Source organism: Argentina silus (assembly GCF_951799395.1).
Source record: "Argentina silus genome assembly, chromosome: X".
Classification (NCBI taxonomy): domain Eukaryota; kingdom Metazoa; phylum Chordata; class Actinopteri; order Argentiniformes; family Argentinidae; genus Argentina; species Argentina silus.
The window spans coordinates 17,931,735-17,958,711 of record NC_139653.1 but is presented as its reverse complement, the minus strand read 5'-3'; the positions used below and the strand labels follow the sequence as shown (position 1 = coordinate 17,958,711).

The following is a 26,977-nucleotide window of genomic DNA, read 5'->3' as shown; positions in this document are numbered from 1 at the left end:
GCTTTAGACTTCTGGTATTCTGTCTTGCAATGCCAATATCAATTTATAGAAACAATGTCTCACATATGCCAATGCACAAGTAGGCTAAGGCAGAATGAAAATTAATTTATTAACAATAGAAGTCTATATCATCATCTCTGTCTGTCAGAGTGTCCAATGTGTCTCCCCCCCCCCTCTCTGCCTATTACTTATCTCTATGTGAGTGGAGTGGAACTGAAACCTTCTCCCAGGTATCTAAAAGGAAATATTCTAAAGCAGAACCTTCAAGTTGAGCAGGAATTGCATATAGGCCTACTCATAGTGGATTACTGAATCACAGTTATAAGCACAATAACACAAATGAGTACTGTCAGGCTCACATCAGCCTCACCAGCAGAGGGTTTTCAGGGTAATCATTTGTGTGGCCCACAGAGGTACAATTCTGTAGTCTGTTCTGGCAGGACATTAACCAACTGAATTGTGTCATTGTGGTAACACAAAACTATGTTGTAAGTTAGACGCACACCCCAGTAACTTCTCAGGAACTACTGTGTTAGTAGTCAATATTACATTTGTGTTAACTAAAATTTGAGGTTGTTAATTGTACTTTAAGACTTTTAGTTAAAATCATTTTCTGCATGTTTACATTGCTCGGGTCAAATTGACCCGAAACATCAAAGTTGTAAGTTTATTTGAACATAATAGGAGGGTTAAGTAGACTAAAGAATACAATGACCATGACATTATTATCAGTTTCCATTTAAAAAGGGACCAATCCTCCGGAGAAGGGATGAGATAACCAACCCAGTCCTATGTTGACTTTAAAACAGATACAAGCCTACTTGTAATCTAATATAATCTATTCTAGGTGATCCTATGCTGAAGAGTCTTAATAATTTATAATTGAGGAGGGTGGGCAGAGTAGGGGGGAATAATTGATTCTGTCAGAAAAAAAGCCTCTTCATCTGTTGAACCAAAAGAATGGGTACAGCAGTGATGGAAAATTCTCTTCCTGTCAGTTTAGCAGCAGTAGGTGCCACTCTGTGACATGTGATATTTATAGATCCCTGCTAACAAATATTTAATGAGCATTAGCAGCCTCTATGGGAGGACTACGGTATTCCAATAAAGCATACACAGGCAGTTCAATTGAATATTTGCTCTGTATTTGGAGTGAATTGCATGATCATATATAGCCCCCAAAAAATCACAATAGACCTACATCCATTCCACATAGCCTAGCCTACTTTCACATAGGCCTACTGCATATTACTTAAGATTGTATCATGAAGATATACAGAGTTCATATGATCATATGAAAATAATATGTCATGTCTATTATGAAAATGCAATCACAATGTTGTGCTTTATAATAAATTTAATTGTTTAAGTCAATTAATCATTGACTGAATCTCAAGTCTCTCGATTCTTCGTGTCCTCTCTCCTTGCTTTTTTTGCGGGAGAGGATCCGAGGATAGGAGACGAGGACAGAGGCCGCGAGGAATAGAGAAAATACTTTAGAAATTTGTCAACGTCTGAATCGCCACTGTTTTCGTTTCAACTTTGCTGAATAACCACACGATGGTGTTGCTGCTACGCAAACGACGTGTAGACTACGTGCTCCCCGAGTACCCTAGCTCCACCCTCGTTGAGTTGTTGTTGTCGCCGCTGAATGGGGGAAGTTTATGACGGCTAGTCGCGTTAGCTATTGAGATGTTTTACTAACAATTATGTCTGAACTAATGATGAAAGAAATGGAGACGGTATCACTTTGCCACATAAAGAAAGAAGAACACCTTAAAAAAGGTCGGAGTTTTCTTTTGGTGGACGAACAAGAAAACTTTCAGGTAACACTAGCTAGCTAGCCTCTATTTTGCCCAGTAAACGAGACGCAAAGTACTGGTTCGCGTATCATTACGAAGCGAGCCTCTTCTCCTAGCTATGTAACCAAAGTCCTGGCATTGGTGTATGTGTGCGAGTTGCTACAATCAGCTATCATTAGCCTCGCTAGCTAGGTATTAGCCTATAGCTGTATTCCGAATGGCGTTCTCCAGTGATCCATGCTCTGGAGTTCGTTCTTTGTGGCGTATTCCAAAACTAGAAATCCAGAGCACGGAGCACGGGAGAAATTATGACATTCGGAACACACTCCCGAGTTGTCATTTTATTGAAAGATATCAACAGCCCACACTGGATTTCCTCCCCAAAGTTGTCTGATCAGCTGTTTGATATACAGCGGACTTACTATGTATTTTCTGGACAAATACCAATTCATCAGGTTGAATAATATACGTTTGCGTTATAACGGGTGAGCCTACAAATAGTAACACTATGTTTCACCCAGGCTAGATTTAAAAATCACGTCTTGGTGACGGGCTGGATCATATTGTCATCATACCAGAGAATAAATCAGCATTATGTCTCCAATTGAATGAGGTTTGATAATGTCTCCAATTGAATGAGGTTTGATGATCTAGCTGGATTCCCCTGCCACTGAGTTAGACAGTCTTATCGACTCACCCATCACAGTTGAACTTTGAACAGGGTTTGCTCCAGATACTTGAATAAATCCAATATTTACGTTTCCACTGTACAGTAATCATAGATACTCACAGCTCTCTACTGGGGTACAGAAGTGCGGTTTCCAATGCGTTTTACAATCGTATATTAACTATGATGCAGGTGGTTGATGGTGATGACTGGTAACTATTTTGATAATGACACCCCAAACTCATGAAAAAGTTTATTGAAACATAAAAATAACAACAACAGCGAATGTCGAAAGTGGCCAACTGTAAGCTATTTGTAGTGAGGGTCAATGGGAAAACACATACCCCAGTAGAAGGGCGTGGCTTCACATTTCCGGGATTTTAACGCTTTTGGCGTGAGTAGCTATGTCTGGCCATGTCAGGGATGCAAACTAGTCACCTTTCGGCGAAATTCGCCGTCTTGAATCGATGCCCCCCGGACCCCCTAGCAGGTCTGTGTTTTCCCTGTCCACGCATTGTTCTCACCTTTTCCACCCCTAACCAGTTTTGCATCCCTACATGTATGACTTTGATCTGGATCTTCTTTCAAACATCCCGTCATTTGAGAACAAACATTTTGGGTAGGTAGGTAATCACATTTCAAGCGTCGCAGTTTTCAGGTAGTCACGACAACTCAGCGTCGAGTCGCGGGTAAGTGATGTCATATCATCAACTTCTACTATTAGAGTATGGGCAGGACCTCAACATTGTTAAGTTCATCGATCCCTGGTGAGGGAGGAGCAGCTTTTTTGTATTTGAATCAAAATGATTTCTTGAAGTCCTACAAAATGTGTTGGCATCGCTAGTTTGTGCACATATTCCTAATAATGTATCTTTTGATTATCTGTCTGCTTGGGCGTTGTCGTCTTAATACTTTGTCGATGGTCCAATCAGAATTCTGTTACTTTACGCCGTGGAAAAGGCAGCCAATAGCATGCCCGAAACCAGAATGAAGAAGTAAACAATGTTAATGAGCCCATTTGTTTGTCTATGATAAATCTGTTTTGTGGTGCACTTGAATTATGAAAACGTCAAATGTGTAAGTGGCTTTGTTCATGCCTGTTTTTTATTATCAAACATTGTAATAATCTGAGAAATTGGCTAGCAGAGAACCTATATCCTCAGGGCTGTGGCTCTAGTATCTAAATGATGCAGTCTTGACTGTTCAAAGAAACAACGTAACCTGTTTATTTGTCTCTCTTATCTGTCTTGGTTTAGTAAACTTCACTTGAACCACACAATGTGCATGAAAATTTGAGGATAGTGCAGAGAATGGAGGTAAACTGTTTAAACCTTTTTATTTTGGTGAATAGGGTTTACCCAGCGAGGTCTGTTATTTGCATTAGGGTTTCCAACCTATTCAATCCATGGTGTTCAGTGTTTGACTGCCTGTTTTCTTTTTACCACTACATCTCTGGATGGGATTATATATATATATATATATATATATATATATATATATATATATATATATATATTCCACACGTATATCATTTCAAGTACAGTAGCAGTTTATGATAAGAATCAGCCATGCACCTCAATCAGTCAATTATTGTCCCAGTAGGGAAATGCATCATGCGGCCAGGAGTTGATACAAGAAGTTGATACATAATGCTAAAAATATTGAGGCAGCATGTGGGGTGAGGTGCTACCATAGTATAAGTAACTTTGGGTTGATAACCTGGTACATGGAGGCAGGTTAAATAAAGCATATCATAGATTAACTCAAGCTTTCACAAGCTCTTACATCAAACAGTTAAAAATAAAGGTGGCCAAAGAAACAGCCACATGCTACCTCAGTCCCGTCCAACCTGTGTGGCTGTAGCAGCTACTAAAAGAAGGGTGAGTGGTAGGAGCAATAACTTTGATTGATAATCAGTCTCAGCTGCGGCCATCTAACCAGTCTGTACCCCTAAAATGGATTTGCTTGTAATGTGGGGATGGACATCAAAATATCCATAAGTTTATACATACACTGACAGTTTGAAGATCATTAGTAGCAAGGAAGTAGAGGACTTCAGGTTCACAATGAGGAATTGCAATAGGGAATCGAATAACGTTAAGACCACTCGTGGGAAGACTTTGTGCTGTAGGAGTCAATCTCCTCAGCAGCCACAATAGGGGAGCCTCGGACCCCACATACGTACCGTTGCGAGGTCTGCTCTGTCTAGGGCAGGTCCAGCTTCAAGTCAATATTGGTGAATAGGGCTGTGATGGAGATCAGTCCATCACGGGTTGGGAGTGTATGGGTGTGTTTGTGTGCAGGGGTATATGTTGTGTTTAGGTGCTTGTGCAATGCAGGGGAGGACTCATGGGTCTGCGGTTGTTGGGCAGTCATGAGGGGCGGTTCTGCAAAGAATAAAAGGTATGAGTACGCGGCTAACACATTGGTACTGACAGCTGTAAATAACATTAACTATAAATAACATTTGAGTTATTGTGAAACATTGGTATTCTACATTTTACATTGTATATGGGAGATGAATGAAAGGTAGAATTTGTGTATATACTCACCTAGTTATGATTGCAGTTCCTGGTTCACCGGCAAAAGGAGTCCTCAAGCCACAGGGACAGCCTATATAGTTCTGGAAGCTCCCATTGTTAATTGAACGGGGGGATGGGACTTGTGGCTGGAGAATATACTGTGTCCTTTGCACTTACCATAGCCTAACAGTGATTGTTTGTTTTTACCTACCTGTGATACTTGGTTGTGTGTGATAATCTAACTAACTAACATCTATTTTTATAACATTATGTAATTTGGTTTGTGTACATTGTGAAGCTCCCCTCTTACTTGGTTTGTCCTGTGTTAATCATGTCACCTGGGAGGGTATTTAAGTGTGGCCATTGGAAGTTGGTTTTTGTTGAGATCGGTACCAATAAAATGCCCCACAAAGGGTTTTTTGCAACATGTCTGCCTCTTCACTGAAACTCCATCCGTGCTAAAGCTTACATATGGTGTCAGAAGTGGGCCACGCTAGGTGAGGAGGCAGAATGCCAACAAGAGGAAGAACGGAAGACAAGACAAACCCTCCTGATGGTCAGGAGGATACGATGCAGGAGGGCTCTAAGACTGCAGTGGCAGAGCTAACGGAGTGTTAAAAACCTCATCCATGCCCAGAAGGAGAGGGACGGCAAAGCGGAGAGAGAGAGGGCTCACCAAGAGACAAGCTGGCAGGCGATACAGCACCAACTCCAGGTCAGGATGGACGGAGAGGAGGACCTAGAGGAGGAACCAGAAAGGAGGACGCCACAGACCTTCAGAGAGCCCAAACTCCAGGCCCTTTCTCCTGAAGACGATATTGAGCATTTCCTCACAACTTTCGAGAGAATGGATAGAGCCTGCCGGTGGCCTAAAGAGGACTGGGCTATTCGACTAATCCCTTTGCTCACAGGGAAGGCAAGGAGTGCTTATGTGTCTATGGATTATGAGTATACAGAAGATTATGCAAAAGTCAAGGGAGCTATCTTAGCTAAGTACGAAATTACAGCAGACACATATCGTCAACGGTTTCGGGCCCTGGACATCCAGCAAGGTGAAACCCCACAAGAACTGTATGTAAGACTCAAAGAAAACTTTACAAAGTGGGTTAAGCCAGAATGCTGCTCTGTGACAGACATATCTGAGGTGATGATCCTGGAGCAGTTCCTGAGGATGGTCAACCCTGAGGTGGAGGTGTGGATCAAAGAACATGACCCGGGGAGTGCAGAGGCGGCAGCACGCCTTGCTGAGGTGTTCATATCTGCCAAGAGAGGAAGTCGACATGCCGACTTCTGCCGGGACCACAAATACCAGGCCAGGGGTAAGTCTGCTGGGGGTGAGGGGAATTATGGTCTTGCCCAAAGTAGCTCTGCCTCAAACAGTAGGGTTAATATGTCTGGTAGGCACAATCTAACCAGAATGCCTGATGGTAGGCCTGTAAATCCAGAGGTTAGATGCTTTTACTCTGGAGAGTGGGGGCACATAAAACCCGCCTGTCCATAAAATCCAGCTAGACGAGGCCAGCAGATACTTTTATGTTCAGTGCCTAGACCGGGCAGGTCAGAGTATGCTACATGGGATCCTCGTCGTCTCACATCGGTCCTTGTTAATGGACGACGTAAGGAGGCTTTCATGGATACAGGAAGTACACAGACAGTAATGCTTGCAAACCTAGTGCCCAGGTCCGAGTGGAGAGATCAATACAGAGTAAGGGTATGCTGTATTCATGGTGATGAGAAGGTCTACCCCACTGCAGAGGTCTATCTAACAGTTGGCGGCCAAACGTTTTTCCTCCCAGTAGCGTTAGCGCCGAGTCTACCCTATCCTGTAATCCTAGGCCAGGACATTCCTACCTTGGTGGACCTGTTTGAGCAGCCTAAAATTTGTAACATGGTAACTACACGGGCACAGAGGGTAGCTGAGGAGTTTAAGGAGTTGCCTTTCGATGGGGTGGAGTGGGCACCCAGTCCAGCGATCCTCCCCCCCCCATTGATGTGCATATTCCAGCAGACATAGGTCAGTGGCAGGAGAAGGACCCTACATTACGGTCATGGCTTGGGAAGGTATCAGAAAAGGATGGAGTGAAGCAAGGGCAGGCAAGCACCCTAGAGGAGGCCTGGTACAGCCTGAAGGGAGGTATTCTCTACCAGAGGAAGGGCAAGATTGAGGCATTGGTAATACCCGAAGCCCTTAGGCATACCGTTATGTCGCTAGGTCATTCAGTTCCGTGGGCAGGTCACTTGGGGTTCAACAAGACGCTTGCCAGAATTAGTAGACGTTTTGTTTGGCCAGGCATGAATGTACAAGTGAAGGAGTTTTGTAAAACGTGCAGATTGTCAGCTCACTTCAGGCAAAGGGGTGGCCAGGGCAAACATGCATTCCTTACCTATCATTGGAACTCCGTTTGAGAGGATAGGGATGGATGTTGTGGGGCCCCTAGAAAGAAGCTCATCAGGCAATTGCTTCATTCTTGTAATGGTAGATTATGCTACAAGGTACCCAGAAGCTTTCCCACTGAGGAATGTCAAGTCCAGACAGGTTGCCAATGCACTACTCCAGCTATTTTCAAGGGTAGGAGTAGCTAAGGAAGTGCTCACAAATCAGGGTTCAAACTTCCTGTCTAGGCTGTTAAAACATGTGTATCAGTTGTTGGGTATTAAGGGCATTAAGACTACTCCTTACCACCCCCAGACAGACGGTCTGGTTGAACGGTTTAACCAGACTTTGAAAAATATGCTTCGTAAGTTTGTGACCCAGACAGGCTCTGACTGGGACCAGTGGCTGCCCTACCTCCTGTTTGCCTATCGGGAAGTACCTCAAGCCTCGATGGGTTTCTCACCGTTTGAACTACTGTATGGCCATGAGGTGAGAGGTCCATTGGATCTCCTGAAGGAGCACTGGGAGGGCCCAAAAGCTGGCGGAGACAACGTGGTGGCTTATGTGGTCAAGATGAGAGAGAGGTTGGAGAAAATGACAGCTCTGGCACAGGAGAATCTGAAGGGGGCACAAGAGACTCAAAAGAGCTGGTATGACAAGAAGGCTAGAACAAGGGACTTGAAGCCAGGCCAGCAGGTGCTACTTCTCCTCCCCACCAGTGAGAGCAAGCTGCTGATGAAGTGGCATGGGCCCTATGAAATCACAAGGAAGGTGGGAGAAGTGACCTACGAACTGTTCATGCCTGACCGAGGTAAGAAGTATCAAACCTTCCATGTCAACTTGCTGAAAGAGTTTAATGCCAGACAAGACCCTGTGAAGGAGTGTTTGTTGGTCAGAGCAGTAAGTGGGGACGAAGAGGTCCCAGAGATGTTTTTTCCTGTCCAGTCAGAACAAGAACTGGTGGACTTATCTCATTTGTTATCTGTTCAGAAACAGGACCTGATGCGTCTAATGGACCCGGAGCTGTTCCAAGTGAAACCTGGACTCACAAGCGTCGTTCAGCACAGAATCTACCTCAAGGAGAACACTCCATTCCGACAGAAGAGCTACCGGATCCCAGAGAGGCTGCTTCCTGCACTGAAACAGGAACTGGAGGTGATGCCAGAGATGGGGGTGATTGAACATTCAAGCAGTGAGTGGAGCAGCCCTGTAGTGCTGGTTCCAAAGAAAGATGCTACACTGAGATTTTGTATTGACCTGAGGACTGTGAATGCAGTTTCCAAGTTTGACCCCTATCCAATGCCCCGGGTGGATGACCTGTTGGAGAGAGTGGGAGGAGCTAAGTACATCACCACTTTGGATCTGAGTAAAGGATATTGACAGGTGCCTTTGGCTCCAGACTCCAGAGAGCTCACAGCCTTCAAGACACCCTTTGGATTGTTTCACTTCACAGTGATGCCATTTGGCCTACATGGGGCGCCAGCCACATTTCAGAGACTAATGGACCATGTTTTGAGAGGGGGCTCTGACTACTCTGCAGCATATCTGGATGACGTTGTCATATTCAGTGGCTCCTGGGGGGACCATGTAGCACATGTCCGCTGGGTGTTACAGCGTATTAAAGCCTCTGGGCTGACCATCAATCCCGGGAAGTGTGCTTTTGCCCACAAGGAGGTCCAGTACTTGGGTTTCAGGATTGGAGATGGGGTCATAAGGCCACATGTGGGAAAGGTGGAGGCCATCCACACATTCCCAGTACCTACAACGAAGAGGAAGGTAAAGTCTTTCTTGGGTTTAGTGGGGTGGTACAGGAAGTTCACTCCAAAGTTTGCTGACATTTTTGTGGTGCTATCAGATCTTGTGAAGGATTCTGCCCCTAACAGAGTGAGATGGACAGAGGACTGTGAGAAGTCCTTCAATAAGCTGAAAAGGGTCATAGGGGACATTTCAGTCCTCTACAGCCCTGACTTTTCCAAACCTTTCTCTCTTCAGACAGATGCATCGGGGGTAGGCTTGGGGGCAGTGTTGCTACAGGAAGTGGACGGGGAACAGAGGCCGGTGGTGTTCCTGAGTCGGAAACTACTGCCCAGAGAGACCAGGTACTCTATTATCAAGAAAGAGTGCCTTGCAATGAAGTGGGCAGTTGAGTCTTAGAGGTACTATTTGTTAGGAAGACCCTTTATTCTTGAGACTGATCACAGGGTATTGCAGTGGCTCCAGAAGATGTGTGATGCCAACATGAGGATTGCTGGGTGGTACCTGTCACTGCAACCCTATGACTTCACAGTCAAGTACAGACCAGGAAAGTCTAACCAAGTGGTGGACTGTCTTTCCCGCCTTCCAGAGGGAAGTTTATAGAGGCTTCAGGGCTTGGCCTTTATGAACTTTGGGAGAAGGGGGAGGAAATGTGATGGAGATCAGTCCATCACGGGTTGGGAGTGTATGGGTGTGTTTGTGTGCAGGGGTATATGTTGTGTTTAGCTGCTTGTGCAACGCAGGAGAGGACTCATGGATCTGCGGTTGTTGGGCAGTCATGAGGGGCGGTTCTGCAAAGAATAAAAGGTATGAGTACGCGGCTAACATATTGGTACTCACAGCTGTAAATAACATTAACTATAAATAACATTTGAGTTATTGTGAAACATTGGTATTCTACATTTTACATTGTATATGGGAGATGAATGAAAGGTAGAATATGTGTATATACTCACCTGGTTGTGATTGCAGTTCCTGGTTCACGGCAAAAGGAGTCCTCAAGCCACAGTGACAGCCTATATAGTTCTGGAAGCTCCCATTGTTAATTGAATGGGGGGATGGGATTTGTGGCTGGAGAATATACTGTGTCCTTTGCACTTACCATAGCCTAACAGTGATTGTTTGTTTTTACCTACCTGTGATACTTGGTTGTGTGTGATAATGTTATAAAAATAGATGTTAGATTATGTAATTTGGTTTTTGTACATTGTGGAGCTCCCCTCTTACTTGGTTTGTCCTATGTTAATCATGTCACCTGGGAGGGTATTTAAGTGTGGCCATTGGAAGTTGTTTTTTTGGTGAGATCGTTTTTTTGGTGAGATTCAAACATTTTCAAACCGAAGCCAAAGACGATGCAAACAAGACGTTTAAATACTCTTTGAGGCAAACCTCAGAGAAATCTAGATGAAGTCGACTTTACACACTACAGGCTACTGTATATTTGTCAAGTATTTTCCTGCAGTTGAGTATACAGATAGCATAGTGTAGATTGTGTTTGTTCACTTTGTGAGACCAGACACTGATAGAGGTAGGGTGTCAATGATAGCATGTTATTTGAAAAGGCTTGTCAAGTGATGTGTAAATAGCATATTGTCCATATTTGTATTTGGGTTTTTTTTTTGGGGGGGGGATCTGTGCACGCGTTTAGTATAATAGCAGTGTGCTGTGTGTTTGAGAAAGTGATGGAGAAGAGCCAGTGCAGCAATTTCTCATCAGGGTTTATTAAAACAAAAGGTGGTTACAATAGGAAGAAAATACTAAATGTGACGTCCCCTAGAACAGCTCGACTGGCTTTTACCAACCTTTCTCCGAATAAAAACACTTTTATTTGCTATGCAAAGGGAATAAGAGGAAGAGGGTGTGTGCAGTCCTTCCAAGACCCATACCAGCAACAAGACTGCGAAGATCCATGGATTTGGCCCTTACACTCAGGCCTTGCATTCTCTGCAGAAATGCAAATGCCTATCGGCCCTCCGCTCGTGGATGAAAACAAAAGTTAGAGATGTAGTAAATCTAATGAAATGTGTATATCAACACAATATAGTTTAGCCGCTAGCTAGCTCACCAGGATTCTTCTTTGTTCTTTCCTAGGAACTAAGATAATTCTCTTCCGGTCTAGTTCTCTTCTGGATTTCATTATTATTATTTATTCGTTAATCCTATCTTTTATCTTCTTTGACGGTTTCTGATTCTTTCATTTCATTCTTTTGTGTTCGCTCTATTAGCTGTAACCTGCTCGCTAGCTATGTAGTGGGGAAAAAAGCCGTTCTTCGCGCTGTTTATTTTTAAGGGAGCGTCACCAAAAAAACTCTCCGGTTAACGTTTACCAGGCATTTGCTCATATCCCAACAAATCAACAGAGTTGCCTATGCTAACTTGCAACATGAAAGAATATGGAAGAAAATCTGAATGGAAAACTAAAGTCTATTTTTTTTTAGAGCTCCGGCAAATGAAGGTGTTTGATTGGTTTGAGGTGTCCACCGCTTTGTAGTAGAGGCCGACCGATACTAGATTTTTTTGGATGGGGGGGCGAGGCAAAATTCAACGATAGAGAATACATTGGTCTATATATATATATATATATATAGAGAGAGAGAGAGAGAGAATTTTTACAGAATTCCTTTTTAGCAGTTTTCATAAGAAAAATATGACAAAATAGTTGAAAATCCATATCTCAATATAATGACCTGAAATGGTCTCCATTGGTAAATAGAGTTAATTTATTTATTTTATGTACACTGTTACTTGTACTATGCCAAATCAGAATTTCACATGTTCAGTGCACTGCATATTGTTATCAGTTATTTGCTGTTCAATCTAACTTGTTGTGACACAGTTTGATCATCCACTCAAAAATGCACCGTGAAAAGCATTCTTAAAGCATACTGAATCTCCCATTCAACCACATCCCAAATTTCATTGGATTCAGATCCGGTGACTGGGAAGGCCACTGAAGAACACTGAACTAATTTTCATGTTCATGAAACCAGTTTGTGGCCATGAAGGGATGCACATGGTCAGCAACAATACTCAAATAGGCTGTGACATTCAAGCGATGATTGATTGGTATTAACCATTCCCCACACCATTACACCACCTCCACCTTGAGAAGGTGTACAGGTGTTCCTAATAAAGTGTTTGGCGAGTCTACACGCAAACTACTTATGACAAAATGTAGAAACTCCAGTAACACCAATAAACGTTTATTCATTCATACAAATTCCTATACATATGTTTTGCTCTGGAAAACCCCAATTAAACAGATTTTCTATGATTTCTGAATGTGAGGCTGATGCAAATCTGTGGTGCTGTATTGGTGCATTATCATAGGAATACGTTCTGTACAGATATTTCTGTAGAAGTCCAAGATCGTTTTTCTTAATTGTGGTGAGCATTATTCAGCCATCCATTGCATACGTCTTCCTTGGCCTACCAGGCTGTTTGAGATTGCTGAGCTCACCAGTGCTTTCTTTCTTTTTAATGATGTTCCAAACTGTTGTTTTTGTTAAGTCTAAGGTTTTGGCTATGGGTTTTTTTCTGAATTTCAGCGTCATTATGGCTTCATTGACAGACCTCATGTTGACAGACACCAAAGGCAAATGCAAAGCCTAAAATCAATACTAGAAATAGACTAACCAGAAACACCTGTAAAGCCAATTTTCCCAATACTTTTGGTCCCCTGAAATAGGGGGACTATGCATAAAAAGGTTTGTAATTTCTAAATGGTAACTGTTCGAGAATAGAGTCATTCATCCTTCACAGCAATTGGTTTGATTACTCTACAGCCCCCTTGTCCTGCTCTATTGAATGGTGTTACTGACATTTGAACTTACTTCCTGTATAGTATGCATTGAATTCAGTATCACATCCTGTCATTTTATGCATACCCCACTTCTTGTAAATTTCGCATACTGCACAACTTGAAAATGTTACAAACTCTTTTAGCTTAACCATGAGATATTGTCCCGGTAGCGAGTGATTAGCAACCGTTCAGAGATAGTGATAATAACTTTAGCAGTGACAAATGTAGAGGAGAGGAGATGGGAACAGACATGGGCAGGGACATGGGCAGGGACATGGGCAGGGACATGGGCAGGGACATGGGCAGGGACATGGGCAGGGACATGGGCAGGGACATGGGCAGGGACAGCACTATACATATTGTACAGATTTTATTTCAATTTCATCCTGTAAAGGCATGCCACAAGTGTGGGTAATGAGTACACACAGGTGCTCATCAGTATCCTGACAGAAAGCCAGAGCCCATGGCCTCCCCCCAGAAAACGTGTTGTTCTCTAAGCGCATTGCATGCAACTCAACATCGTTTTCAGGAACATTTCTAAATACAATGACTGCGTCAATTGTATCAATATCGTATCATTTACTTTTAAAGAGCAGACTGAATTCATATGTTGAATTCATTCAATATGCCTCCATGAGCAAGCTGCTCTGGCTATACAGGAACCTACTACATTGCTTCAGTGAAGGCTGTGTAGGCTATTCCATGCAATTAATTATAATAAAACAATTGGGTATAATGGAGCACATAAACGAGCGGGAAAATGATGTGCATAATCACCTAACTTTACACTGTTAAAGTTTAAGGTTAGGTTGAATTTATGCCTAGTTTAACCACACTGACAATGCAATGTAAATTGTTTCTTTTAATAAGAATAACAATTTTTAAATAATTAATAAGAAATAATAAGAACCTTTTTGAACATTGTTACACTCGTAAATATTTTAAATACTTGCTTTCTACAACAATAGCATTACTGCCTTCTGGTATTCATTTGAAATAAAATGCTGTAGTTGATTTAAACTATGATGAACATGATGGATGAGTGGGACAAAAAAATTGCTATATATTGGCTTTCCAGTGTGGGGGATCAAATGATGGTAGATCTTCTGTGTCAGACCATGTACAAACATTTACCTTCAACCTTTTAAGTAGACATTTTCAATTTGTAAGATTTGAAAGTCTTGCTGTATGCAAATCAAATTAGAAAAATGGGATATGCTGAGAATTACAGGATGTGATACTGGATTCACTGCACACTATCCAGAATGTAATTTCTGATTTCATTGAACACACTTCAATTAAGCAGGACAAGGTGGTGGGCTGTAGAGCAGCGTTTCCCAAATTATCCAATTTCACTTTTTTTTAATTAACATTTATTAATTATTATCTGCAAATAATATGCCATTGTCGAGTGTCTGTGCTGTAATATAGTGACTGGCAGAGTAATGTAATATTCGTCCGGGTGGCAGCAGGTAGCTAATTGCCTCGTTCCTTCTTAGAGACAAGAGAATTAGTGACGCATGCGACAGGTCGTGGTGACAGTGATGGAGAAGTTTTTAAAAAGGAAAAATGCAAACTCCGAACTGAGCCCTGGACAAGATTCTGACGCAGGTAAAGGCCCCAGTATGAGTGGTGGTAAAAAGAAAGCAAAGACGGTAAGCTTGAGGCAATACAGCGAAAGCTATCTTTCGTTCGGATTTACTTTCACTCGAACTCGTAGCTAAATCAAAAAAGTCCCACTCTGTGGCAGAGACATTAATACTACCTGCCTGCAAAGCCATTGTCAACGAGATGCTCGGCCCTGACGCGGTTAAAGACATAGCTAAAGTCCCGCTCTCAGATAACACAATTGCCAGGCGTATTGATGACATGTCTACAGACATCGAAAGTCATGTTTTGGGAAAGATACGCATCAGTAGGAAATTTGCGTTGCAACTTGATGAGTCTACGGATATTATTGTATCAGGCTACAGAGTGTCATTTTGTAACATTTTTGGTTGGTGGTGTGCCGCAAGATTCTTTCAATGTAAAAAATGTGCCATGGCTCAAAAAAGGTTGAAAAACACTGCTGTAGAGTAATCAAACCAATTACCTTGAACAACATGATTAAGCTACATGTGATGAATTATGTGTGTGTGTGAGTATGTATTAGTGAATACATTTTACAGAAATGTTTCAGTAATCACTAGGCAGTATGAATGTTTGGATATGGCCTCTGTGTCTCAGTAGTATAGGCCTATAGCTGCTGGACAACAGGCACAAGACTGGGGGTGTAATATTCAGGATTGGAGACAGTGAAGCAAGGATAAAATGTGAAGGCTTTTGATAGATCCTCCCTGTTATAGAAGAGGAATGCAGGCACAGCCACAGGAGGGTGGAGATTAACCTGAGGCAGACTGCAAGCAAATGTATGCTAGTGGAAGAAACAGAGAAGACAGAAAAGGGTTAGAGGCAGAGGGGCATTGAGATAGCACAGCAATCAGTATGCAAATACTGATGTCTAAAGCAGTATAACTGTGAGAATCATGAGCTGCACATGGTGATACAACTGTTCCATTCAGTCAGGGACAGGCTTATCAAGTAACATACTATGCAATAGGGCAAACAACAGTTTCACCGAAAAAACAGGGGAAGCAGGATGGAAACAGCAATCAGGTACAACAGCAGAGGGAGGATAGACTAGGGAGAGATGTGGGAGAAGAAGACAGGAAAAGGCTCACAACAGGACTGCAAGAAAGGCATGGCTTACTGGCTGATGGAGAGAGGATGAGATATTGGTATGACATCCCTGCTTAGTGCAGTCTTAAATAACCCAAACATATAAAAAACATACACAGTTCAAAGACAGCTTCATTCACAAAAGAGGGAAAGACCAGCCCAAATCCTGAAAAATATTCAGACAGCCTACTTTCAAACCATCCTGATCAGCATGACCCCGGCAAAAACTAGGAAACATGCATGATTCACCTAACACAGACCACTACTTATGAACACTGGCTACTGTAGCTTAATAGTCCCCATGCAATCAAACTCTTCACCCTTTCTCACCTAGCTTCCGACATTCCAATAAAATATTGATTGTTTTAGAAATTGTTTATCCTAAGAAATGATGGAAATTGTCCCCCACAATGAAATCGCGGAGGGGACAATGGATCGGTCTCTGTCCGTTCATATGTCACAGCTTTATCTGTGCCCAATTTTGATGTAATTTGAATGATGTGTCTTGCCATAGAGATTGTTTAGGATTTTCGATTTGACGCAGATTCATCTCATGATCGTGTGGCTAAAGTGATAGGTTGATAAAAACCGCAATAGGGTCTAAAGAGGGGAGTGCATCCCAGACTGCAACTTTTGGCCAATGGGCTATTTGTACTAAGAACTTTAGCATTTTCCTACCCCTGTAAATTAGTTTATGGTCTGGCGACTGTGAATGTTATGACTTCCGACTCAGAAAATACAGTATTTTTCTCTCGCTGTCTTCAGGATTTGCCTAAACTGGTCCAACATGAGGTCCACCGGCTTACTAAAACAAAAGTTGCAAAGAGTTGGAGAAGGTTTCATGCTTTGAGTAATTTACAATTATGAAGGTTTGTATTAAGTTTGCAGATAGGTACTCATGCCGGAAGCGTTAAAATCCCGGAAATCTGAAGCCTACTAGGGTACAGAAGTCAAGTTTCCCCATAGATCCTCACAACAAATAGCTTAACATTGGCCACTTTTGACATTCACCATTGTTGTTATTTTTATGTTTCATTAAACTTTTTCATGAGTTTGGGGTGTCATTATCAAAATAGTTAGTCATCACCATCAATCACCTGCATCATAGTTAATAGACGATTGGAAATCGCATTGGAAAGTATCACCGTGAGTATCTATAGCAGGTGTCTGTTTTCAGCACCAGGGAGTCTCAGGGACAGTGACACAGCATGGCTAGTTAACTAGCTAGCTAATTTACTATGTACAGTATTATGCTTAACAATTAGTGCAGCTAGCTCTATGTTATCTGTATTCTGCCGTAGGACTAATTAGAACTAGATGTCAGTATGTGAACATTTTCTGGTAGTGTCAAACAAAGACGTGACATCGGAGATCAGTGCATCAGATCAATGAAAAAGTCAGAGAAACTGCACAACCTACAGCTTGCTGCAGTAACTACAATTGGCAAATTATGACTGTCTGAACTTCTGATTTTGAAGTAGGCTACATTGGCTTGTTGCTGACTTCACCTGGAGTCATTAAACTAGGTAGTTAGTGATGATTCAGTGCCACGGCAGCGAGTAGTAATCGCACAGCTGGCTGAGGATGTGTCCCTCCATCTTCTTGGTGCACAATAGTGCCCATCTGGTAGTCTACAAGAGCTAAACGGGCCATGGTCAATCTCTTACACAATTACACAACCCAATACAACATAATGACAGAGAAATATGCCTAGAGAGCCAACCCAGTTACACAAGACCATTTTGCTTTTGATACATCGGTTAAAATAGACGCTCGTGCATTGCGAGCAGTTTCAAAACTCAATCACCATGGCAGCAGGCCTATCTGGTAGGGCCTATCTATATAGCCATCTAGGCAGTGAAATATAGATTGTTGATGTAAACATCTTGTCTCCTCTGATCTTCGCAAATTCATGTACCATGCAAATTAAACTGGAAACATAATAATAGCCTACGTAGGCCTCCACCTAGCCATATTGGCTGCTTACACTTCTATTATCCTCTCCTTCAAAGTCACTGTTAGGCCAATATGGAAGCCTCTGTCATTGTCATAAACATTATGACACAAGTAGCCTTTGAGCTACTTCTCTGTTCTCTGGAGGGAACAGGTTTAAGATGGCCATTATGTAGGCCTATCGGCTAAACGCTGATCTCAATGATTGGACATGTTCTTCACCGCATAGGCCCTAGCCTCTGAACACTGTCAAAAGACAGGATAAAACACGAACAGGTTGGTACTATGACCATAGGCCACGCCAAATAAACCCACCCTTTCAAACAAGAGAACAACATTACAAAACAACAGGTCAGCCTTGTCCCATCCTTGCTCCCATCATAGTTTTATTGTTTGTGTTTACATATAGAGCCCCTCAAGTTACAGGTGACAGGTCAGAGGGTCATTACATTATTCATACTACCCAAACTTTGAGCCCGGTTGTCTGGGTCGATCACTGATGCTCTGTGACATTCATGCAATTTGTGATGGTCAAAATAATCCATAATATGATGTCGCTATCTCACTAACTGCCTATTATTGCATGCCTAGGGTGGCTGAAGTTTTATTTTTATGATATTTATGAATAAGCCTAGTTCTTCAATGTTTTTGCTTTTCTAATGGTATTGTCTCGCAGGATAGTGATGGGATCAAATTTTGTAATTTAACAGCAGATCACCTTTCTGGTGTAAAACCCTGGAGATTAATGACCAAAAACTCTCCCAAGAGTTTTGTTTTGTATTTAGTTTTTTTGTGAAAATTAAAGATCAGGTAAGGCACACTGTATTTTAATACATTTTGGAGATTTATTGTTTTGCTTTTTAGCTGCATTACTTCAATGTTAACTGTCCTTACTGAGGTGTACCCTCTGCTGCCACTGCTATAGGAAATGCATATTTTACTCACTTGAATGGAAAAGATAGAAAGTGGCATAGCTGTCCTTATAAGGGCTGTGGAGTCACCCATAACATTTATGCCCTGGGGTGGATTCCAGCTCACCTGTCGCTTATTAGTTCATCTTAATCACCAGTAAATCAGATGGATAAAATATTCATCCTCCTCAACAAGTGTAAGCCTCTCTTCAGTTTTCATGGCTATTCGATCAGGATGTATTTAATAATGGTATCCTTATTCCATGACATTATTATTTCTTAAAGTGGTAGCCATGTCATCAACTTTCCTCTCCAACTCTGCCCAAGATTCACGATGAAGCTGAATTCCTGGACAAGCTGGGCTGCGGGGACATGCAGGGCGTTAAGGTCCTCTCCATCTTCGGCAACACGGGCGATGGCAAATCCCATACCCTCAACCACGTCCTGTTTGGCGGTGAGTCCATCTTCTACACCTCCAAGTGCCCCAGCTCCTGCACAGTTGGCGTGTGGGCGGCGTTTGACCCAGGGCTGAGCCTGGTGGCCCTAGACACAGAGGGCCTCCTGGGGGCGATAGCAAACCAGAACCAGCGTTTGCGGCTGCTGCTGAAGGTGCTGGCAGTGTCAGACGTGGTGGTGTACCGCACACGGGCAGAGCGGCTGCATAACGACATGTTCCATTTCCTGAGTAGTGCGTCAGGGGCCTACCTGAAGCACTTTACCCCGGAGCTGAGGGCCCTGTCTAGCCGCTGCGGCATGAATGTGCCCCTGTCCTCCCTGGGGCCGGCGGTCATTGTGTTCCAGGAGACCACCCACACCCAGCTGCTTGCTCATGGTAATGAAAGCTCTATGGTCACTGGCCTGTGTGATATACATGACATAGAGATGTTCTTATGAGGAGTAATGTTTGACAATACAACCACATACACTGCATATGCACATTCAGTTGAGTATGTGTAAAATATTAACTGTGTATACACAATATATAGCCTGTGACACCCTTATAATCTACTATCATCTAGCTAGCAGCCACAGTTCTTTTGTTATGGAGAAAGACAGGGTTTGCAGAATGTGTTATGGCACCTAGCACAATGCGAAAACATATAATTTAATTTCGTTACATTGGTTTGGTCATTTGTTTTGGTGCGCTTTCGATTGCAATCAGTCAATGTTGTCTTTACCTTTCTCATATATGTGGAGAAGCCTGAAAATTGTCAACACTAGGGCTGCGGCGGTCATGGAATTTTGGGTAACGGTCGGTTGTCATGCAAATAATCGTTACAACCGTAATAACCGTTTCACAACGGGGACACAGAATAACCTTGTCGTCAACTGCTGTTGTTATTACTGAATAACTAATGAACACATCCAATGTTTTTAAGAATATCTATTTATTGATTCAACAGAAAGCAAGATCATCAGGCATAAAATAAAGTGCACACATATTTAACAAAATATCCCAACCATATGAACGCATGGAACAGAAATGTTGCTTTTTAAGGCAGCTGCCGCTTGATAAATAGAAAGATCACAAACACAAAAGACACGCTAAGCCTACCGTAGTCAAGTGCAAATAAAGTGTGTGTCCTTTTAAAATAAACACGTGCTATTTAATAGCAAAATAGACGAACTATAAGAACTTTGTTCAGTGTATTATTAGGCCTCTTCCTTTAAGTTACATGCTAGGAACACAAGCATAGTCTACTTACGTTGTCTGGCTTGAGGCAAGACCGAACAGGGGTAACAATGTTCCCCGCTGTACTAAAAGCTCTCTGAGGCGGTGCTCGTTGCAAGTTTCGCCATCAAAGGAAAGTGACCCTAGTTGTCGCATCACGATGCCAGGAAATCACCAGGAAATCGTCCAGCGGCTCTTCTTGTCTGTCTAAGATGACATTCGTTTTGCTTTATTTAGGCCTTCCTCCCCCCCACCCCCACATCTAGCGTGCTAGCACGCTCTCCCTCAAAACACAAAACAGTTTGCTCGGTAATTTTACACTTTTGCTATTAGGTATCTACATGAAAATAAAAATCCACATTTTAAAATGTTTTTAAAGTTTTTTTTTCACGGCCGTCCTCACGTAACTGTAATGCCAGTAACCGCGTAACCGTCACAGCCTTAGGCAACACAATACATTTTGTTCTCAGACCCATGTGAAGCTACCATAAATCGTAATAACACCCAACCCTACCTTGACCACAGGTAATGCAATGCATTGTCCTCCATTGTCCCCTACAGAGAGTGAAGTCTCTGGGCATGCAGACACCCTGCTCCAGAAGCGCTTCCATGACCTGGGTCTGGGGACAGAGGCCTTTAGTTCAGTACAGTATGTGGGCACACAAACCATCACTCCCCCAACAAACTACTCTCTTCTCCTGGAAGCAGTCAGGCAGCAAATCATGAACACTACTACACGCTCCCCCCGCCAACCTGCCATCGTCTTCAGCGCTCTCCAGGTGTGTGTGTGTGTGTGTGTGAGCGTGCACATGTGCTGGTTTGTCTTTGTTTTATGTCATGGATATTCATACATTTGTGTTAGACCTTATGTACCTTAGCTCCGGCTCATCCCCTTCCTCCCTCTTTTCTCAGGCCCTGAGTGAAAGGTTCTGTGGGGAGATCTCTGATGAAAAGATCGCCATCTACTCCTTGTTCCCTGACGAATATTTTACCTGCTCCTCAGTCTGCCTCAGCTGCAAGTAAGTTAGCTAGCTACCTTGCTTGCTAAAAGTAATCTCTTCATCCAAATCTACTGCTCAGATGCTTCACTGCATTTATCCTGGGCCTCTTAATGTGTGTGTTGTGGGGATAGGGGTAGGTGGCGCTACTGGGATCTTCAGAGGGTATAGACAAGATAGGCAGTAGGTTCAGGTTCTCACAAAATAGACAATAAATCCCTATTCTATTATGTGATTTTCTGTTCTACTGAAGTGAACAGGACATGCTCAACCTCAGAAATGTCTTGCATGAATTTCCAGAAAGGAAGTATAATAGGCAGTTTGTTCTCTCTGTGTCTTATAGTGTGCCCTTCCTTCCACACTGGGTTCTTAATTTGCTTCTGCTAAAGAGCACTGCACAACTAAAACCATGTGCAAAGACCGTTTTGGTAATTTGGTGCCACAGTGTCTGTCAAGTGCACCTGCCGCGAACAACACAAACTTTGCACCAATATAAGCGGGGCAGTAAATAGGAGTGCCAGTGGACTTGTCAAGGGGACTTGGTCAATTCAAACACCTACTGTATGAATTTACACTTTCATTAACTACCAATAGCCGAAAATAGACATTATTTGGTCATAACGGGTGCAGCAGTTGTCGTCTGGGATAATCATACCCACCAGTACACCCTCTATAAATATGTGTAAGTAGGCCTAGTCTCACATTAATAACATCTGTAAGGTATATTCCCTAAAACATCGAATGACCAATGTTGCATACATTGATCGCCTTCGCTCTCAGTGGCAATTACTAATTAAATCATGAAACATGTCTTTGATATGGTATAAAACCAAATATATCTTAAACATTGTATACTATAGATTATAGGAGAATATGCCTACTTACTTTATAGAAAAGTCATTTGGAGAGCCAACTAAAGTTGTCAAATTCCATTTCTACAATCCATGGTAATAGTCGGAGGGGGACATAATATAAACTAGCATGCAATAGGCCTATGTAAGTCCACCCCCCACACTGCATCACCGCCCCCAATGAATCACTAATCATTGGAACTGCGCGCATCATTGTCTTAACAGGTTCAAACAATGCGCTCCAATTATCCTGCAATGTATTTCTTTTCAAGTTTAATGTGATCCACTATTGCCCTAAGTAGGCTTACATTAGGCTACTGTAATAATAACCATACAGTCCTGACGTTTGCAGGAAAGAGGAAACAAAAAGGAAAATTTAATGATTATAATAAATAAATGCATGTAGGCAACTGTAAGACTACATTTAAGTGGCAGGTAATTATGGTTATGACTGGGTTGTGAGAGAGAAAGGAGAATTGGCTATTTATTTAGCTGATGCAAATGATTACGGTAACTGAAACTTTATTATCAAACCGAATTATCAACTTAGCAGTCATGTCAGCTAAAACTTGTGGTGCGCAGTGCTCTTTAGTGGAAGCAAATCGGAGCCCAGTGTCTTCTTTCACTTTCACTTAAGAAGTTTGAGCAGGATTATTATGATATCATGTTTTCCTCTGAACAGTGAAAACAGTGGTATCATATCCTGAAATAGCTTGTATTTCAAGATGCCTTCACTAGCTTGAATATAAGCCTTAATTTGTCCCTCTGCTTAAAGGGATTGTTTACCCCCCAAAGATGTTAACAGCATCTTGGCAGGGAAAGACTGTATATACACACACACAAACACACACGAGAAAGGAGTAATGCCTTTTTGTGACTTGCCAAATGTGATGGACTCAGCCATATTTTTTTTAATATACATTTTCCTGGAGAAAAATAATTATGAACTATGGTGTTTTGTTGTGATGAATTTGATCAGATTTCTATTGGTAATGTCATGTGCTCTTAACCCTCAGTATTCGCTGTAAGAATGCCATGAACCATCTGAGAGACAGGGTCCCCCACATGGCAGATGGCCTGTGCCAGTACACCCACCAGTACAACAACAAGGTCATCATCTGCAAGGTGAGTCCAGCAGAGAATAGGGAGCATAGAAATAGAATGGATAGGACATACTTTGTTCCTTGTGTTCATGATGATATACACTCACTGAACACTTTATTAGGAACACATGTACACCTTCTTATGGTGGAGGTGGTGTAATGGTGTGGGGAATGTTTTCTTGGCACACTTTGGGCCCATTCATTCTAATCAATCATCGCTTGAATGCCGCAGCCTATTTGAGTATTGTTGCTGACCATGTGCATCCCTTCATGGCCACAATCAAGCCCATCTTCTAATGGCTACTTCCAGCATGATAATGCACCATGTCACAAAGCAAAAGTTGTCTCAAACTGGTTTCATGAACATGAAAATGAGTTCAGTGTTCTTCAGTGACTTTCCCAGTAACCAGATCTGAATCTAATAGAATTTGGTATGTGGTAGAACGGGAGATTCACAGCTTGAAAGTGCACCTGAAAAATCTGCAGGAATTGTGTGATGCAACCATGTCATCATGGACCAGAATCTCAAAGGAATGTGTCCAACATCTTGTGGAATCAATGCCACGAAAAATTTAGGATGTTTTGAGAGCTACCCAGTATTAGTATAGTGTTCCTAATAAAGTGTTCAATGAGTGTTTAAGAGAAAGACCAACACTTTATGTAATGTGTAAAACTAATTGGTATACTTGTCTCGATCTGGTCTTGTCTTACCCAACCAGAGGTGCTATGAGGGAGGCAGGGAGGTGATTGTAGTGCCCAAAACCTCAGCCTCCACAGACAACCCCTGGTTTGGACTGGCAAAATACGCTTGGTCAGGGTGAGAGAGACACACACACACACACACACACACACACACACACACACACACACACACACACACACACACACACACACACACACTCCACCCACCATTTATTACCCTCTCCTCTCCCTCTCCTTCCTATTCACTTCCACCCCTTCTCCCCCTCCCACTCCTTCTTCCCCTCCCTTACTCTTTCCCTCACCCTCACCCCTCCCTCCTCCTTACCCTCTTCACCCCACCACCCTCACTTCCATGCTTTGCCCTGTCCTGTTCTGCCAGGTATGTTCTGGAGTGTGCCAGCTGTGGCATCATCTATCGTAGCCGTCAGTACTGGGTGGGAAACCAGGATCCAGAGAGCAGCGTGGTGCGGCCTGAGGTCAAACACGTTTGGGAGGGGGTAAGCTCTGATATAGAGGGGGGTGTGATATAGAGTTGACATGATTACTTCCACGACTTACAACATTGTACACTGCCAGCCCAGTTCATTCCTAACAGAATGTTATTTTGTCAATACCTGTTTGTTTGTCCTCTCTTCCTTTGTGTATCCAGTCAGAGGCCTTCCTGACAGACCACCAAAATGCTGCCCAGAGGGTCCTAGATGGGATGAACAACGTGATCCAATCAGTGACAGAGTACAGCACCGGCCCCACGAAGGCTGTCACCGCCTGGCTCACTGACCAGGTTGCACCGCCCTACTGGAGACCCAACGCCGAGATCACTGTGGGTGGATTTACTAACTCATTATTATTTACAAAGCATCAGCTGGATCAGTATCTTCCAGACACACACACACACACACACACACACACACACACACACACACACACACACTTTTTGCGATAGCTTGTAGACTGTTTTAGCTAGATATTTCTTATATATTCCTGGAATTTTCTCATTGTGATGCATAACCATTGATAGTCTCGGATAGCCCTAACTCTAATTATTGTTAGTGTTATAAATAGTTGACTGTTGGCTATGATCCACTGATTTGTTATGCCCTCTGTCCCTGGCAGGCGTGCCACGGCTGTAAGAAGGTCTTTGGGGAAGTGGAGAGGAAGCACCACTGTCGCTTCTGTGGTGAGGGCTTCTGCCAGGCCTGCTCCACCCGCAGGATGCCTGTGCCTGAGAGGGGCTGGGGCAGCACCCCTGTACGGGTCTGTGAAGCCTGCCATCACCAAGGAGGAGTAGATGCAACCGCCCAGGGTGAGAGACAAAAGGCTGTTGAGTCAAAATCAGATACAAAAATCTGATTTAGAGATACATATGTAAGAGACAGCACCATCCTATCTTGTATACATTGCTTCTGTGACAGTATGGGATCGCCATGATGGGCTGTCTCTGTTTTACAGTAGTCATCTAGATGAGACTTGCTTGGTCTTCCTCATCAAATAGGTTTATCTGTAGATTGTAGGCTTTAAGGTGCATGTCGACACCTATTTACACCAGTGAATACCTCTTTTCTGAGCGAACACTCCAAGAAGACAAGTGAAGGCCTGTCATGATGCTTCCCACATCACAGGTTATCAAGGGGAGTGCTCCCTCTAGTGTTTATATTTAACTCTGTGGATTTAATTAAATTCAAATATCTTTTTATGTGAATTACGTCTTCGGTGGAGTGTTGTTCTTGATCAGCCTTTAGTCCTGGTTATAGGCTGTATGTAGTGTAGTAGCTTAAAGTGGATGCATGTTTTGTTTTTGCTGTAAGTAATAGGTACTATGAATTATGTGTTATTATTTGGTAAATAGTCAGTGTTCAATGGGTTAAGAATGTGTTGTGAGTGGTGGTAATTATGACTGCTTTCCTCTCCTACTCTCTCTCTCTACCTCTCCCCTTCTCTCAATCCTGCAGTGGCCCAGGTGGAGTCGCGAGGACTGATGGCTCGCAGAGTGACAGAGGTTGCGCAGTCTACTCTGGACATGGTGACCACAGCTGTGGACTATCCTCTTTGTGAGTACATCTAGTATACAGCCCCCCCAGTACATTCACTGAAATGCCTTTTTGCATTCCAAGTATATTCACTGAAATGCAATGAAATGTCTTCACTCCACTGATGTTGACTCCACATTCATTTCATCCTACTCTATTTATTTACCCTGAGCTTTCCTTCCTTCTTTCTCCCCTCCCTTCCCCCTGTCTGCTTCATAGGCTTCGTTAAAGGTGTAGCACGGCCAGACTACTGGGTCCCTGACCACAAGATTGTGCAATGTAATCAGTGTACCAGAGCCTTCACCCCTAGCATGTCCAAACACCACTGTCGGGCCTGCGGCCATGGGGTCTGCAGTGCCTGCTCCTCCAAGACCCGCTCAGTGCCCTCTCATGGCTGGGACCACCCTGTCCGTGTGTGTGATGGCTGTGCTGGACGCAAGGGCATCCTATGAGGATGCATGGTGTATGGGGGAAACCAGGTGTGCGCACTCTCCATCCAATCAGTGACATCTCTTCTTCTTCTTTGGAAAACCGGAATACTGAGATGCCTTTTAAAGACTTTCAGATCCTCCCAAAATGGAGACAGAGCAGGAACTCAATGAAGAGAGCTTAGACTGAGAAAGCCTGCCTCCCCTTTTTCCAATATAACCCTTTATAACCCACTATCTGCACTGAAAGACAGTTTACCACTGTTTGCACACGAAACTGACCACTTATCTGTTTGCACACGAAACTGTCTTTTACTTTCGACAGGGAATCATCTCTCTTTCATACTGATCTGTTGTGAATGACTCATATGGTAGTATTGATTTATATGCAGGTGTGGAAATAATATGTATGGGACAACTTAAGGTTGACTGCACAACTTTCTAGGATTTCTTCTTCAAGAGAGAGAATATAGAATATTGTTTCATCCAACTCTGATTAGGTACAAAGCAATGCTAGTGTTCTAATCTAATGTATAAATATGTTAATTCAAGAGACATTTGTACTGAAATTAGCCAAATGCAATTGAGTCCATCTTTAAAGCGTACCATTTTTTTTAAAGGCCCACTAAAGTGAAAATCATAATTTCCAGTGTTTGGTTTTGGCAACAAATAAACAAATTATATAATGTGTT

At 42.8% G+C, this 26,977-nt stretch overlaps 1 protein-coding gene across 2 annotated transcripts; it reads left to right on the top strand.

Annotated features, from left to right (window-relative positions):
* The first annotated feature begins 1,658 nt into the window (after positions 1–1,658).
* LOC310823090 (zinc finger FYVE domain-containing protein 1) lies at positions 1,659–26,977 on the top strand. Of its 2 annotated transcripts, none has more exons than XM_083695810.1 (11): positions 1,659–1,826; positions 18,832–19,336; positions 20,738–20,955; positions 21,089–21,195; positions 23,042–23,150; positions 23,848–23,945; positions 24,210–24,327; positions 24,480–24,650; positions 24,944–25,133; positions 25,780–25,878; positions 26,077–26,977. In XM_083695810.1, exons 1-11 carry the CDS (start codon positions 1,710–1,712, stop codon positions 26,307–26,309), a joined length of 1,965 nt encoding a protein of 654 aa, XP_083551936.1. In that variant the 5' UTR covers positions 1,659–1,709; the 3' UTR covers positions 26,310–26,977. The 2 variants fall into 2 exon arrangements, with proteins under 2 accessions (XP_083551936.1, XP_083551937.1); XM_083695811.1 differs by lacking the exon at positions 1,659–1,826 and adding an exon at positions 6,268–6,310.